At 49.3% G+C, this 16528-nt stretch overlaps 1 protein-coding gene across 4 annotated transcripts in view; it reads left to right on the top strand.

The window, feature by feature from the left end:
* The window catches only part of Ctbp2 (C-terminal binding protein 2), a 143447-nt gene that overhangs the window by 87464 nt on the left and 39455 nt on the right, over positions 1–16528 (top strand). For 3 of the 4 annotated variants that reach the window (XM_077799190.1, XM_026384296.2, XM_026384297.2), the window contains exon 3: positions 8120–8277. The exons of the other annotated variant lie outside the window; for it this stretch is intronic. In XM_077799190.1, the coding sequence (XP_077655316.1) occupies positions 8220–8277 (58 nt within the window). In that variant the 5' untranslated portion in view covers positions 8120–8219. The remainder of the gene's footprint in view (positions 1–8119; positions 8278–16528) is intronic. 4 annotated transcript variants of the gene reach the window in all.

Below are 16528 nucleotides of genomic sequence, written 5' to 3'. Positions count from 1 at the left end.
TGTTTGAAGAAATGGGGGGTTGCTTGGGATGGTGGAGCCATAAAGGGAAGAAGGATGCTCCTCTCGGAGGCTGCCTGGAGCAAGTGGAACTGGAGCTCATAGGAGCCCTTCAGGACCCCAAGTGTGTTGCTGGGCATTTGTCTCCAAAAGCAAAGTCGGGTCAAACCAGGAGTCGGCAGGGGAACCGACCGCATCCTGTTGAAATGGCCACTGTGGCTTTGAAATGATGGTCAGAGAGAGCAAGGGCATCCCATGGTAGTGTGGGCACTGGATGGGGCACATGCCACCCTCTTGCTGTAGCCTCAGTGAGCTAAACCAGCCCCTCCTTTCCCGAGCCATTGAGGTGCCTTGCTCGTGGTGAGTGAGCTAGTGAACTCATTGATGAAGCTGCCTTCTTAGAACCCGGTGGGTCAGACTGGTCAGCAGGCAGGAGGCGGCCTTACTGGTCTCCATGCGTTTCTAAATAAGACTGGAAAATCCCCTTTGCCTCAACTCTCTCCAAAGTAGAGTCTGCCAGAAAAACAAAAAAAAAAAAATGATGTATTCTGAGGTCATCCATGTCTCACAGCAAGGGTCTCGGGGATCCAAGAGGTGTGAGCAGTCACCAATTTATCAGGCGCGTGCCCTGCCCAGAATCTGTAGCTGGTCATGGAAACCGTGACGGGCGCTGCACAACCCCCTCCCTCCACAGTTTGTCCTAATTTTGTGGCTGAGGAGTTGTTTCCATTTGTCATCTCTGTGGCTCACCATTCCTTAAATAAGAGGCAGGGGCATAATGGAAAACCACCCTTCAGGGTGGCCCTGGGGTTGGGGAACCCCACATGCTGGGACAGGAGCTTTCCTGCTTCTTCACCCACTTCTCTACCTGAGCTGTGATCCCTGAGCTCTAGGAGCAGGGATTCCAGCTCTCAGTGCAGGAGTGAGACCCCAGGAGTGCTCCTCACTTCTTCCCTTCCTTCCCTTCCACCACTGAACGTCTCTGCTGCAAGAGAGCAGCGGTGCCTTCTGATCTCCTTGCTGAGAAGAGGTGAATGTGCCATCTCCTCCTCAGGCCTTAGGAAGCTGATGGATTCTTGTAGAGCCCACACGGGGACAGAAATGAGGAAGGCCAGTCACTGCCAAGCAGCTGAGTCTCTGCAGCCTGGGGAAGACCAGGCAGGGTGAACAGTGCCCTCTGCCGGCCACAGGGCCCACCGCTGGGCAGTAGCAGGCCTCCCTGGTTGGACTAGCTCCCAAGAAGGTCTGCACCAGGAGGAGGAGGAAGGTGGCCCCATGGGCCTAGTTTCCCCTGCTTCTGAGAGTGATTGGGGACTGTGAGCCTGGGATGGGCATTCTAGACCTCAAGTGTCAGGAAATGAGCCTCCTGGGGCTTAAGAAGGGCAATTGTGTCCCCAAGGAGGGCTGACAGTCCACCACAGACAGAGGCATCTCTGGGTCGGGGATTGAAGAGGCAGGTATCTTAAAAAAAAAAAAAAAAAGCGTTCTAAAAATTCAAGACTTTATCATTATAGTTTTGATAAGTAAGCAATTTTTTATACATTGCCTTTATGTGATTTAAATACAGGTATATTTCATGTATATTAGATTACGCTAAATAATTCAAGGTTGCCTTAAATGTATATCTTCCCTCCCCGCTCCACAGACTTAAATAATCTCGAGTTTAACAAATTTAGTAATTCATATTTTAGTATCATAAGGTTTATTCTACAGTGTATGTTCATAGTGTATATTAATGTCTTAATATTCTGTGTATAATTGATATATTACCTATTATATCATAATTTAACAAATAGTCCCGGTCTAGCCAGTGACATCCAGCCCAACAGCCTTAGGACTGAAGACCCCTGCAAGGTCTTTCAGGTATTCTGGGTCCTTCCTTGGTGGGGCACCAGTTGGTGAAACATAAATATTCTGGAATCACGGTGCCAAGCCTGTAACCAAAGAGGAGCTGCTGAGAGAGGAGCTCCTGTCCGCACTGAATTCAAGATCACTAATCCCTTTACCCTGCCTGACCCAGCTCCTCCGCCGCCGATCAAAGTTTTAATGCCAGAGTAATAGAGAACCAGACAAACAGACGTTCATCTGTGCAACGCGATTCCTGGGTCTAAACACAATGGGAATACAGAGGCATCAGTTTTTTGCCTCTTAATTTGAATGAAAATCTGCTTATTTGCTTTTATCCGAACCCCGCCTCTATTATTAAAACTGTATTCTTTCAAGGCATAATTTGAAGATGGTACTTCTAAAATGTGTGAAAATTCTAAACATGAGTGTTTTCTTTTCCATCATGACCCAAAAGAAACAACCAGTGGAAAAATCATGACTTCCTGCTCAACCTCTGTGTCCTTTTTTGGAGACAGTTCTCACTAAGTTGCTTGGGCTGGCTTTGAACTTGTCTGGGACTCCCAAGCCTCTGGGATTACAGGCGGGAGCTACCACAACTGCCTACACCCTCTGTCCTTCAGTATAGCATTTAGCAAGTGAAAATATTTAGGTTGTTTGAGCCCAAACACCAGCATTTAAGTGGCCTTTAAGTTGCCTGCCTCCACTGAGCTGCCTTTGGCCGGGTGGTGTGTTAGCTTCTGGCGCCCTGATTTCTGCTTGCTGGAGGACTTGCTTTCCAAGTTCTTTGACTTTACGAACTATGTAACTTACAGGGTCTGAACTTGGGGGTGGGGTGCTTTTTTAAAGTCTCACGCCCAAATTCTTTAAAACAAATAAAAGCCCTAGGTGGTAGATTTGACCTGTGCTAATTTATTATCCTGAGTTATTTTATATTTGCTGTATTGATCCAGTTGGGCCTGATCCTGTTCTGGTATGAAGTCTCATTGACTTTGTTTTTCTAATCTTAAGTTATTGGCTGGGCTGGTGCTGTGATAGGTGGCATAAGCAGTGTCTTGTGCTTCTGGATCCTGAGGCATCCCGAGCCTCCGGGCATTGGGAAAGGACTGTGATAACTGCAGCCAAGCTGCTGTGAACATCTCTAGGGTGCCCTGTGTTGCATCAGCCCTGGGGGACAGAGGGTGGAGTTCCTGGAACAGCTGGAAGACATGTGATCTGGGTGTGACCAGGTTACCCTAAGGTTGGGCTGCTAGGCATTCTGCAGGGAAATAGGAGCTCCCTAGTCTTGCTGGATGGTGGATAGGCCTGGCCCCTGGAATCTGAGCTGAACTTCAGTATGTATCTCAGGAAGGGCGCTGCTGGTTGGGGAACTGTGGGGAAGGGAGGATTCCTTCTACACCTTTTATGCTACTCTCTGTCCCAACTGTGTGTTCAGTCCCCACCACCAACACATCCATTTGCAAAAACCTTCTGAATCCATGACCAAGGAGCTGTCTGTTGATAGGTCAGGCTGCTGTAGCAAGATGGCCAGGGTCTGTGGGGCTTAAATGCCACATGCTTAATTCCTGAAAGGGATAACAGTCTACTTACAAGGGCACTGAGCCTATTCCTGAGACGGAAACCCCAGAGTCGAGTCGCCTCCCCAGGGCCGCCCCTCCAACACCATCACATTGGGAGCTGGGCTTCAGTATTCCTCAAGGGAGAATTCCAAGGGGACTTTGTTTTCCTAACCTAAAGTTAGTGACTGGGCTCGGGCTGTGATAGGTGGCATAATTTTGAGAATTGATTCTGGTGAGCTCATGTTCCACTCATCATCCATAAAACTTCTTTCCTCCCTTAAAGAAGTATTAATAATTTTGTTATTAATTATGGTGTTCTGACCACCATCTAACCACAGCTAGGCCAGTGGTGCCCACCATCCCCTGACTCCTGGAACTGTCTTTGTTAGGACTGAAGGTCAGACCAGCTCTTTACATAGAAGGCATGCATTGGGCATGCTTGACCCCTAAAGGTTATGGAGTGGCTTCCCTGAGGGACCACGGACACCTGCAGCTTTCTCTCTGGGACTAGAGGCAGAGGCAGAGACTGCATCAGGGTGGTGTCATTGGTGGGCCAGAAAGCTCAAGACACTGTGGAAAGGTGCCAGCCAGATGCTCACCTGTGCCTGGACCCGTGCCGCTTCCCCACCGTGGCCCAGCTGGGTCTTGCTACCACAGAGCTTGTAGGCTGGGCAAAGGAGGCTCTCTGAGAGCATGTCCTGCCCTTGGGGGACCACAGACTGGATATTGTAGACCCGTGGGCACCCCAGCTGCTCCTGGCTGCAGGGAGCCTGTTCTACCTACATGGGATCACCCTCACCTCCCACATTTTTAGTCTAAGTGCCCTTCAGGGAATATACCCTGAGGACTTTGTGGGCAGGGGTCCATGCACAAGACTGTCAGTATTTGCTTAACTAGGATAATATTCATTCGTTAGACTTGACCTTCATTAGCATAATGTTTATGTAGATTTCCTTAAAAGAACTGAAAGCTATCATTATGTTTAACCACTTTGGGGGAGAACTTTCATTTTGAAAGACACCATTGAAGACGTGCATTTACTCTGTAAATCCCTCAGCTGTTTAATCTTTGAAGGTGGGAGGGAACTAGAATAAAGAAGCTGAGAAGATCCTCAGAATGTGAGACTTAGAAATGCAAATTGAGGAGGGCTAAGTTTTTCTTCTGTCCATCCAATGGTGCTGGGTCCTGGGAGGTGATGGCTATTGGTGATCATCTGGGAAAAACTCATCTGGGGACTGGGGTTGTGGCTCACTTGCCTAGCACTTGTGAGATACTGGGTTCAATCCTCAGCTCGGCATAAAAATAAAATAAAGGTATTGTGACAATCTACAATTTAAAAAAAAACTCATCTAGACAGTGTTGCATGTTGGGAGTCTTCTCTTCCTTCTGCCCTTAGTTCAGAGGAAGTGGTTGTGAAATGCATTCCTTGTTTTTCTTGACACCCACGTTGAACACATCTCCTCCTCCTGCAGCTTGTCAGAGTGACCAGAAATCTCCCAAGTAGTTTTCTGACCCAGGCATCTTTTAGAAATATAATAGACTCTCCCGTGTGCAGGGAAGCTTTGTCCCAAGTGGCTGCCTGAAACTCTGGATAAAACCGAATCTTATGTGCTGCATTTTTTTCCTAACATTATATATCCATAATAAACTTTTCACCTGTTCACTCGGAGAAAGCACTCAATGGCCTTTTGTTGCACAACCAAATAGTCAAGCTCGCAATTATTAGTAAGATAAGGGTTACTTGAACACATGCATTTCAATAGTCCAAAAGCCAATCTGATAAATGAGGTATATGCTTATGCAGGTGTATGTATATGCAGGTAGCCTACACAGTGTGGACAAGCTGGACAGAGGCATCAGTGGTTCACGTCCTGGGGGGGGGGGGGGACAGTGCAGAATGGTGCTTTGGTTTGTTTCCGGTCTCGGCCAGAGGTTCAGTGCTGGAAGGATTGGTGTTGAGAACCAGGGAATGGCAGGAACAGTCCTCAGAATCAGATGCCTGTTGCTTTCCACCAAGGGTTTTCTTGCCCATTTTCCTCTGTCACAGCCACCAAGAGCAAGAGTGACACTGTCACCTTTCGATGAGCAGGAGCCTGAGTTCGCAGGAGAGCAGATCCAAAGTCACTGTGCAAGTGGGTCCTGGGATCCTGTCCTCGGCTCAAGCAGGAGAGTGGGACACATGCCTCCTGCCATTTCGTCTGTCTCTGTACCTTTGTGGTTTTGATACATTTTGTCTTGATGGTGATAGTAGATGATGATGAAGGCTAAGGTTGACTTTCTGCAGCAGACCCAAAAGAGCAGCCTGCAGTGCAGCCACACCCAGCATGGTGGGTGAGGTGCTGGTGGTATCGGTGCCAAGAGGGGCCCACCATGCACTGACCACCCGTCATTAGAAAGACAGCCCTGTTAATTACATCCTTGTATATAGCTTGCTCCTTGAAAGGTGAAGGAGGGAAACCACGTATGTTTTTTAATAACATCACAGCGAGGGGATGGGTGGGCCAGACCCAGTGGCTGGCGGCCAGAGTCTGCATTCACTGCCAAAATGGCTGACCTGACACAGGGACAGCTGAGGGCCTGCAGAGACAACTCCACAGAAGGGCTCCAGAAAAGCCCAGCACCGGAATCCACTGCAGCCTCTTTTACACAGGCGTTGGTGTGAGCGGAGGGAGCTGCCGGCTGATCTTCTCTTTGATTGCATGATGGAGATTCTACTTATCAATTTTTCAGGAAGCCATCTAATTATACAAATTAAAATTCAAAGGAAAGCAAAAAGAATGATTATGCCTCACTCGGGGGTGGGGGTGGGGTCATACAACCCATCCTGCCCGGGATCCTAATGCTGTCATTTTTCATCTCCACGGCACCTTGCAAATATTAACTCATTAATTCTCTCACCCATTGGATGGGGTGGAGCTCCGTACTCTCACCAGAGGCAAGGAGGGGCCAGGCTGCAGGTGGACCCCGGTGCTCTGTGGTGGACCAGGGCCAATGCACACCCTAGCAGGCCCTGGCCTCTCTGCCTCCTGCAGCTTGGCAGAGGAGTTGGGCCTCTTCTCCTGCATTCCTGCCTTTCAAAAAGCCTAGCAATAGCGAAATTAGAGCTGGACAAACATGTCCACGTGGTCACCCCACTTATTTTAGCACAGAGCTCCATGTGGTCATCCCAGGTTTTAGGAAACTTCCTGTTCTTGGGAAAGACTTTGCTGTCCTTTGATGTTGCATTAAACGTTTATGTGATTGGAAATTGAGCCGTTTCCTAGATCTTTTTCTAGATCTTTTTTGAAAATCATATAATTATTGCCATAAATCTTTTGGATGCTTTTTCACCCTTGTTGCTGGGAAATTAGCCATTGACTACCAGGAACTCGCCTACCTTTTAATAGTCAGACCTGCAGCCTGACCCTTGATAAAGTAACTCCTAGCATTTTTGCATAATTGATGAGCATACATCAGAATCCTCATTTTTAACCCTGGAGCTTCATTTTGGTCTTATCTCTTCTTTCTCTAGTTGGCCTGATAACTGAGGGCAACCTTTTCTGGGGGAAGAATGTGTGTGTGTGTGATATTGGTGTTGGTTTAAAATAAGATTGATTAGTCTCGTATTTTTTTTAATAAAATACAGAAGACCAGAAAATGGGTCCCCAAACATTGCGTAATTCCTGTTGGGATTCTTCACGTGGTAATCAATGGAAATAATGTAGTTTCTGAAACATGAACCAAACACTAGGCATTAGGTCATGGTTGATGATCTGGGCCTCAGAGGCGAATTGCATGAAACCAATTGCGGATCAGACTCTGCATCCCCAACTCCTGCCAAAAGCAGACTGGGAAGCAGCTCCCAGGCTATGTTGGGGTTTCCCTCTGAAGAGTCCTACCTATTGCAACCCACATGGGATACCCTCCCTCTGCTGCCTCCTTGCCAGGTCTGGAGACAGCTTGGACATCTTTGCTCCCAGGCACCAGCCACTTCCTCAGTCTAAGTCACCTCCAGCCTGCAAAGCTGAGTCCCATTACCAAGGCCAGCAGTGTGCTGGCTGAAGTCCCCTCTGTATTTGGAGAAGGTTCAGGGAGATGGCATGGGCAAACCTGGGTGGTGATGCCGTGACTTCCGTGGTGCATTGGGTCAAGGGGCACAGTGGGTGGAGGGGCTTGTGTTGTGCTGAGCTCTGGCTTAGATTTCTGGCCCCCATGAGGCTATCCTGGAAAGTGGGTTTGTGAAGCACCCGAAAGGCCTCGAAGCTTCCACGTAGCCATGGTGACTGTCTGCATCTCAGCGACTGTGTCTGGGACCTGCTGCCAAGTGTGCTCTTCTGCAGTTGTCTGTGACCCGGTCCCTCCACCCCCTGTCACACAGCACCTCAGATCCTCAGGAATGAAGGGCAGGTCCAGCTAGCTTTGCTCAGCCTCTGGGCGTGGAGGTTGGTTGGCCTTTGGCGTTTGTAGCTCTGAAGTTGAAGGCAGGAGGTCCGCGTGCTGCTGTTTGCTGCTTGCAGAAATAACCGACAGTCGTCTTTGCACTCACTGCTTGCTGTTTCAAGATAGAAAGCAGGAGATGGCGAACATGGACTTGGAGCCTCCTCCACCGGTGTTTCGGGAGGAGAGCAAGCACCACGTGCCAGATGGCAGGTCCCCTTGTAGCAAGTGGCAGTAAAGTCCTGAATGGCCTGTGTCCTGAAGGTCTCCAGAGAGTAAGGATTCTTTTCTCCTTGTTTCAGGGTGCATAGTGGCGTAATGCGCGCAGACTCCTGCGAGTTCCCCTAAGTTCTTAGAGGACCGCTTTGCCTTTTGACTCAGAGTTGCAAAGTTCGATAAAGAATGGCCCTTGTGGATAAGCACAAAGTGAAGCGGCAGCGATTGGACAGGATTTGTGAAGGTAAGAGCCAGCGTGGTTGGCGGTTTGTAACGAAAGACATGTAGCCCTCGCTCAGATCCTCCAGGACCTGTGCCTAGCACACCCAAGGCCAGGACCCCGCCCTCTCAAGCCCAAGCCCCTCCCATTTGAACACCTCGCCCGCCCAGGTACCCACAAGGGGCCCCTGGCCTTTCATGCAGGACCCAGCCTGGCTGCTGGGGTTGAGGTGGGGCTGGGGTCCGCTGGGGGTTTGCTTCTTTTATACACCTCAGGTTATTTTACATATGAAAGGCGCTGTATATTAGGACCAGGTTTTTTTACTTCCTGAAGTTTGTAGACTTTATCTGTTTTAAATTAAGATATTTACAACAGTGAATTCCAAGATATTCCTAAAGAACCTAGCACTGCCCCCTCATGATGTGTCCGAGTCCCGAGTATCTTTGAAAATGTCTGGAAGTGTTTTAATCATGAAAGGAAAAATAAACATAATTAAAAACCTAATGGAAACCTGGGGCAGAACTGAAATGTTGATTAAGCACCATCCTCTCCTAATTAGTGAGTGGCAAGAAACCCAGAACTTGTGGCTGGGGGCTCAGTGGTCCCTGCCAGCCCAGATCAGTGCTCCAGGGCTAGCCTTGGCTCCAAGTGGTCACCAGTGCCTTCCCTGCAGGATTTATGGCAAACGGAACTGAAATGGGTGTAATAACCCTCCAAGTGCACACCACGCCTGGCCTACCAGCTCCTGGGCAGGAGTGTGCACCCCCACGGGCCTTCCTCTGCAGCCACCCATATGGAATTGTTTGTCCTTTAAATAGATTGTAGCTTAAGCCACATGGGGTGGGGACATCAAAGATATTCTGCTATGTGACTCCACACCCCTTGAGAGCTCTGTACTAAGGATGTAGGAGCAGTGAGGGCCCCCGCCCCCATCCCTGGGGTTCTGCTATAGTGTAAGGAGCTTGGCATTTATGTTTTTCTTTTTGAAAAATGTGAATATTTTTTAAAAATCACTTATAGTCTTATAGACTATAGAAAGGTCTGTAAGAATAGTACAATGAACGCCAGCGTGTCCTTCAACTCTGTTTACCGCTGGATAACATTTGATTTCTTTTTCTAGAGATCCAGCTTTGCATGTGTGCATGTGTGCATGGGAGATGAATAGAGGGATTTTTTTTTTTTTTCCAGAACCACCAGAAAGTTAGCGGATGCAGCATTTTATTCTTTGTACCTACAGCTTGTGCCCCCTCTTGGGGCCTCTTGTCCCCTCTTAGGGCCTTTTCCTTCCTAACCACAGTGGCAACAGTTGCCCCCTAGGAATCTGACACAGACAGCATCTGTTTGGCTAGTTTGGTTGGTTGTTTTGGTTTGCCTGTGTAGGAACAAGGCAGGGGTCACCCATTCTGCTTAGTTGCCATACATCTTCAGTCTTGAGAATCTAAAACAATCCCCTGGCCCTTGAATCACTCAAACGCAATGGTGTAATTGAAGATCTGGGTTCATCGCTTGGGGCAGGTTGTTAAAAACTGGCTTTTGACTTTCTGGAGGAAGGGGCTGCTTTGAGGTTGCTGAGTCCTCTCTCCTGAGCGCCCTAGTGGATCAGCCCTGCTGGGCTAGTGTTAGCCAGGGCGGGTCCACATCCCCACCCAGCCACTCCTCAAGGCCTTACACCAGGGATGAGGTCAGGAGGGAAGAGCGGTGACCTTCCCTCCCTGTGCTCTCAGATCCTCTGTGCCAGCATGTTCCCCAACCCTCCCACCCAGTTTGGCATCTGAGATGTGGGATTTGCAGCCAATTTGTTTTTTCATCATTTAAAGTACAGTGTCATCTGTGTATGTGTATTTCAGGAACAGTAGCAGTCAGATTTAAAAAATTTTTGATAACGACCATTGTGCACAGATATAAGCATAAACTACAGGTACAGCTCTCGGCCCAGAAGCCTGCTCACTGTGCTTGATCAATAGCTGTGCCAAGGTGTTTTGCCGGTACTCCCACTGATAAGCTGTTAGGGTTCTGTAGCAACTTCTTAGATGTGGGATTGGTAGTCACTGGGCAGCTGGCCGTGTGTACCCAGTACCAGGCAGTATGCTTTCTCTGTACAGCCTTTCCCCCAGGTCAGTCTTGGATTTGGGTATGTGTTCTGCCTGAGGATGTGTAGACACACACACACACACACACACACACACACACACACACACACACACACAGCTTTGCACTCTCATCAGCCTTGCCTCTGTCACCTGACCTCTTTAAAGTCCAGAGAGCCTGTCCTGTTGGCCCTTCCCCATAGCCTGTTTCCTTAGGAGTGTTTTGCTTTTAAAGGATTGAAGCAGGAAGCCTGAAGTAGTTACCCCATGGACAGAATGCTCCGAGGAGCTTCTGTGGGTGGTCTCTGGGGATACTGGCTCCTCCATCCTCCCCACCCCACATGACCCAGCTCCAGGGTCCCAGGCCTGAGTTGGACACACCTCTTATGATTCCTCCAGGTGGCCCGTCAAAATCTCAGCACGGTTCCTAGGCAGCGACTCTCCCCATCAGGTACCTGCTTGGTAAGACCTGTCCAGCCCATTCTCAGTGATGGGTTCCATTCTTTGTCCTTGGTGGGACTTCTGGCCGCTCCCCTCTGGACTCAGAGTCAGAGAAAGAGGGCTCGGAGCTTGAGCCCAGGCTGTCCTCTTTGCTCAGAGATGAGGACATAACCCAAGACCCAGACTCCACCCAAATCAGTTGGAATGATGAATAGGCTTTCAAGTGGACTAAATTTGTCCTCTCCTCTTTTTGGATGCCCCTTACCAACCAGTCCTCAAGTGCCATTGTGTGAGGATACTTGTGATTCATCAGCCTTTGACAGTGTGGGCTGGGTAGACCCAGGTTGCAAGCTTCTCTTTTCTGATGTATAATTTAGGTGATGACTTTTATGTTCTGACGTGACTTTGCTGACGTAGTTGACCCATGACACTTGTGAATTGCACCCGAGAGTTGCGTGTCTTATTATACCATGCCAGAGCTGCTTTGTTTCAGCTCAGATATTTGTTGATCAGAGACTAGAGCATGCACAAGTAACCCAGAGAAGCATTTTCAGCAGCCCTGAGTCTGTAGAGTGGTAATGCACCTCAGTGGCTTTGCTGACGGCCTCTTCCTGGATCATCTCGCTGAGGATCTTGGTAGAATCAATTACTAAACACTTTTTTCCCCTGTGGCTATTAAGAATGAAATTTGAAGAAAAGTAAATATTTCCTTTTACTTCATTTTGTTCAGATGTCCTAGAAATGTCAAAAAATGGTTTCAAGGAATGCTCTCGTAAGCATACACTAAAAGGATGGAAGAAGGCTTTTCTGTGTGTACTTTGTCATCGAGGAGAACAGAAGTCAGAGTTCTGCAGGGGTGGGGGGGAGCCCACTTTCGCCCGTGACTTATTTCACAGGAAGAGTTCTGCTCAGCAAACTTTCCAAAGAAAGTGCCTGGGTGCTCCTGGCATTTCATGGGCGGGCCTCCAGGTGGCTGAGGGACCAGGAAGGCAGAGGCCTCCAGGGTTGCTGAGCACTGGCTGCTGGGAGGAGCCATTGGGTCTTGTCTTCCAGCGTCCTCCTTGCCTGGTGTGTGCCCTTCAGAGACCACAGAGCCAAAGAGTGGTCTTTTCCCCTGTGTGATGCCCAGTGTCCACAGGCTTGGGCCTGAATGATTCTGTTTTTGTTCTGGGTAGCCTGGACTTTTTACTTGTCCTCTTCAGAATGCTCTAGATAATCCCTGCCTGTTTGGTGTATTGAGCACTTTTAGAGCAACAGTATTGGAACCTGGTGTTCATGGGTACTACATGATCATTCCTAATAAATATCTTTTAAAAGCCCTAAAAAGTCAATTTTAAAAATGGAATTAATAATGTTGCTATACATTTTAATTATATGTTAGTATCGGGCAATTATGCACATTTCCAGTAATTAAGTGATTTACCATAATTATATTAGCAGTCTAAATAGTCAATAGTCAACTAGACATGGCTCAAAACTCCATAATACAAATAAATATACCAAAACATTTCTGTTAATGTCACAACAGGGAAACAGTCACAGGCAGGACTGTGATTATTTGCAAGGGACGACATTCCATGTTGTCGTATATGGTCCTGGTGTTCAGATGCACTTGGAGCACTGACCGCTGCCCTGGGGGTGCACCCACCCTGTTCCCCCACGGTCTCTGGGCCCTCACTTTCTGCTCCGAGAATCATGCTCAGTGTTTAAATTTTGGTTGATTGTTTCTCTGCGCTTTCCGCTTGCTGGAGGCACGGTCTGTCCCTTGCCACATCTGCAGCCTGTGCAGGCTGCTCAGGCCTGGCTGTGGGGCTCGCAGGCGTGTGGTGCAGCATGTGTGGCTGCTGTGGCACTATGCTCCTGGCCCAGCACAGTGCCTCCTGCTCTCTGTTTGTTCCTAGTCATGGCGCTTCTAAGCTCTGAGTGTCCGTTTTCCTCCTAAGAACCAGCAAAGTCCCTGCTTACGTTTCGTTTGGGGGCAGCAGTCACCCTGCAGACAGTGCCCCACCCAAATGCGAAGAGTGTTCTGGGCTCGCATGCCTTCCCAAGTCCTTGGAGTGAACTAGAACCCAGAGATAAACATGCGTGGCTGCCGGTGTCCTGCCCTCTCTGTGCTATCTCAGAACCTACGAGTGTTTAGAGTGTGTACAGTGAGACTCCTTGTTCTTGACTGCTTTCTACCAAGTCCATCAGGCCATTATTTCATAAGTGTCCTGAACATCACCTGCGCCCTGAGACTTGCGCTCCCCCAGCTGGACTGGGAGGTAATCTGTCCGGGGAAGTGTCCTGGATGCTGATACGCATTGGGGTACAGTGGGTTTTCCTCTCTCCATGTCTCTCACTCAGCTGGCATCAAAAGGAACTGATAACCTTGGAAAGAGGGAAGCAGATCCTCCCAAAACTGAGTGGGGTGAGGGGTCATGCTTCACTGTGAGGAAGGAGGCTGCTGCAGCCCAGGCCCTGCTGGTGCCTGTGACTGGATCTGCTTGGGCTTCCTCGTGCACATAGATTCGGACCACTAAGCGGTCCTGGGGAGGGGGACCATATGCAGGTGTCTGTCATTTTCCCACCCAGCTGTACCTTCCTTGAGGTCAGGGACTGTCCATCACCTTGAATACTCTATGCCTCAAACAGTACCTTGCAGGGCAGGTTGGCTGACGGCCCACAAGTCAAATGAAATGAAAAGCAAGTGTTGAGCTTCCGAAGGCCACGTGGGGGTGGGGGAGCAGGCTCCGAGCCCCCGTGAGAGATCATGGCCTGTCTCTGCAGCTAGATCCCCGGGATTGTTCTTGGGGAGAATTTGTCATCTCAGTAGATGGTGATTTATCTGAACTGGGAACAAAGTGAGTGACAAAGTCGAACAAGAAGGCTTCGTGGTGGAGGGTTACTTGAGCTGGGTCCTGGTGGTTGTGGAATGATAGGAGCATCTAAACCAAACGGGAAGAATGACATTCTGGAATTTCTGTCCTGAGCCCAGTTCTGAGGAGGAAGCATTGAACAGTGGAGTGTGGAGGGGCGAGGAGCCTGAGAGAGCCTGAGGTCGGGGAGCTGCAGGAAGTGTTGGTGCTAGAGGAGGGAAGGGGTGTGAGCTGGACACCAGCTGTGGGCAGGAGCTCCCCAGGATCTGAGTGGCCTTTGCAGCCTGCAGTTCTAGTGAGATGTGCCCTCTGCCCGCAGCTGTCCCACTGGATGTGGGGTCTCTGCATGTCTGTTCACCAGATGCTTCTAGACAGGCTCTTTGCCCCTTGGTGAGTGGGAATGAGGGCTAATCTCTGCAACACGCTTCCCAGAGCTCCGTGGTGGAGTGGGAGAAGTGGGCCTGAAGTCCGGGGCGAGTCACACCAGGGCTGTCTGCTTAGAGTGCAGCCCTTTGCAAGGGGCTGGATGGGTAAGGTACACCTGGCTCACTGCTCTCCTTGGAAAGTGGCATTAGTGCTTGAGCCTGGGAGTTTGCACTGGTCCCTCTGCTGGTTGCAGTGGTGTCTGCAGGGTTCTGCTTTCTGTTTGTGTCTGTGTGGTGCTGAGGAGGGTTGGATGAGGGCCGCCAGACTTCCTGTGGCTTCTTCCTCCTTTGGGGCTCCCCCGCCTTAGATGAGTAAGTAAATTGCTTTGGTAGGGGTGGGGGTGGGGGCTGGGGCTTCTTAAAAGGAATATTGTTTTAAAGGCAGAAGGCACTTTTTAAATTTAAATTTTAGAACACTTATTCTTGACGGAAACCTCCAAAAAAATACACACAGGCTGTCCACATTTAAAAGTAGGAAGCGGGTGTGTCTGGGCCTATTCTTGGCCTCCTCTCTGCTGGAAAGCAGTGCATAACCCACTAACCTCAGCCTCCTCCCTGGGGAGGTGCAGGAAAACCTCCTGGGGAGCTTCTCATTTCCCCCTGTGCTCAGGGTGGAAGCCCTAGGCAGCTCTCCACAGCGCCCCAGGCGGGGACTGGCCGACTTCTGAGCACAAACCGTCTCCTAGGAGGCTTTGGACCAACCTGGCAGCGTCTGTCCACCTCGTGGGCAGGGAACCACTCAGCTGTCAATGGACAGGCCTTTGAGCTAGGCGACTTTCTTATTGGCCTGACCTTGAGATTCGCTGATTCCGCCTAGTCTCCCTTTTTTAAGTGATGGCCCCTCAGCTTGGCCTTTTCCAATCTGACAGTCCCCATCAGGCACAAAACATGTGTTGGGCTTGGTCGGGGGCTGCTCTAGTGAGCCGGCGCTGGTCCCGTTCTTGTTCTTCTCCCCACTCTTTTGGAACTGTCTGGACCCTTCTCCACAGAGGCCTCTGTGGTTGTGAATTTTTGCCTGCCATTGCACCGTGCATCCAGAGTGAGCTTGTAACCCTGAGTTGCCCATTTGGTCCTCCTCCAAGATTAATTCTTTCTTGGGTATTCTTTCTTGGGTTTATTTTGTCTGCAAGAGTGTAGGTTGTCTTTCTTAATTTTCAAAATAGTTTTATACTTGTATTTTTGCTTTGTACAGTGTCCTCTAGAGAGGATCCTGGCAGGATTAAGAAGTCAGTAGGATTTGAGAGTTTTTCCAAAATTGGTCCCCTCTTGCCTTTCGTAGTCAGTGTGAGATATTTCAGGACAGTAACTCTTTCTGAAAGACCCCAATGTGTTTAAAAAAAAAAAAAAAAAAGACAGTTCAGGTTCACTCAGGTGTTTCTGCCTAACAGAGAATAAAGAAAACCTCTATCATAATATTTGGCAAATTTCAGAGCCAAGGCTGTGTAGTTTGGGCGATCGCCACACAAGAAGGTGTGACGTGGAGGCGGTACCCCGTGGGACTATCTTCCACTGCCACCTTGCCCTGTGAGCTCGCCTTTGAAATCCACCTAAGAAAAATTAGTGATACCCTGTGAGCTCTCGGTTAGCAGTCCTCTGTGTAGTCCTGTTTGGATTTAGGAATTTGGGTGTAGCAGAAACTGCCAGTATTACTTTTGTAAACATGTTTCCTTTTTTATCACCAGAAGGGCAGAGCTACCCCAGGTTTGGAGGTTCTTTCCCAACACTGCTGCATCCAAGTCCGATGACCTTGGACAAAACCCTCACCCCTGCATTTCCGGGTCTGTGATGTGATGTCATCCCAGTTGAATAGCGCCCCTTGGGGTTGGGCACACAGTAGGCATTCCATGGATGCTAATGACAGAGGAGTTGTCATCTTATTGTGAGGGCCTTGTTGAAGTGGTGTCCATCCTCTCTGGCCATAGTGGGATCAGATGTGGCTTCAGCTAGGTGGAATTCCACCTGTGGGTCCCTCTCCACCAAAAATAGTAGTAATAATTCCAGTACAGGGAGAGGCTGGTGAGCAGGCAGACGTGGGCTCATGCTCTGTCTCGGGCCTTCCTCCTCAGGTAGCTGGTCCTCCTTCCCAGAAGGGTTGTCCATGGGGCACCTCTCCTTTCTGGCTGGGAGAAAGCTCTACCCATATTCTGAACAGAGAGGGGTCAATGGAGCTGATGACTGACCTGCCATGGTCTTGGGATTGCCTGGTCGGTGGCTTGGTGGCACTTGGTCTAGTTCCTGGGGCTCACTAGTCCAGAAGCGGCCACAGAATTTCTGTGTATTGGGTGAATTGGTGCATTTCCTGGGGGAATGTGAATGTTTAAACAAACTTTGTCTCAAATTTAATACGTATTGTTGAGTGCCTGGGGTGGGTGGGATGAGACGGTCTGGCATCCGTGGGCTGTGGTTCCTAGAAATGGAATCACGCCCACCCTCCCACTTCATAGTCATCTTTAGTACTTCTCAC

Source organism: Urocitellus parryii, chromosome 5 (genome assembly GCF_045843805.1).
Source record: "Urocitellus parryii isolate mUroPar1 chromosome 5, mUroPar1.hap1, whole genome shotgun sequence".
In the NCBI taxonomy this organism is placed as follows: Eukaryota; Metazoa; Chordata; class Mammalia; order Rodentia; family Sciuridae; genus Urocitellus; species Urocitellus parryii.
Note: the sequence above shows the minus strand (reverse complement) of the source record. Positions and strands in the feature narration are given on the sequence as shown.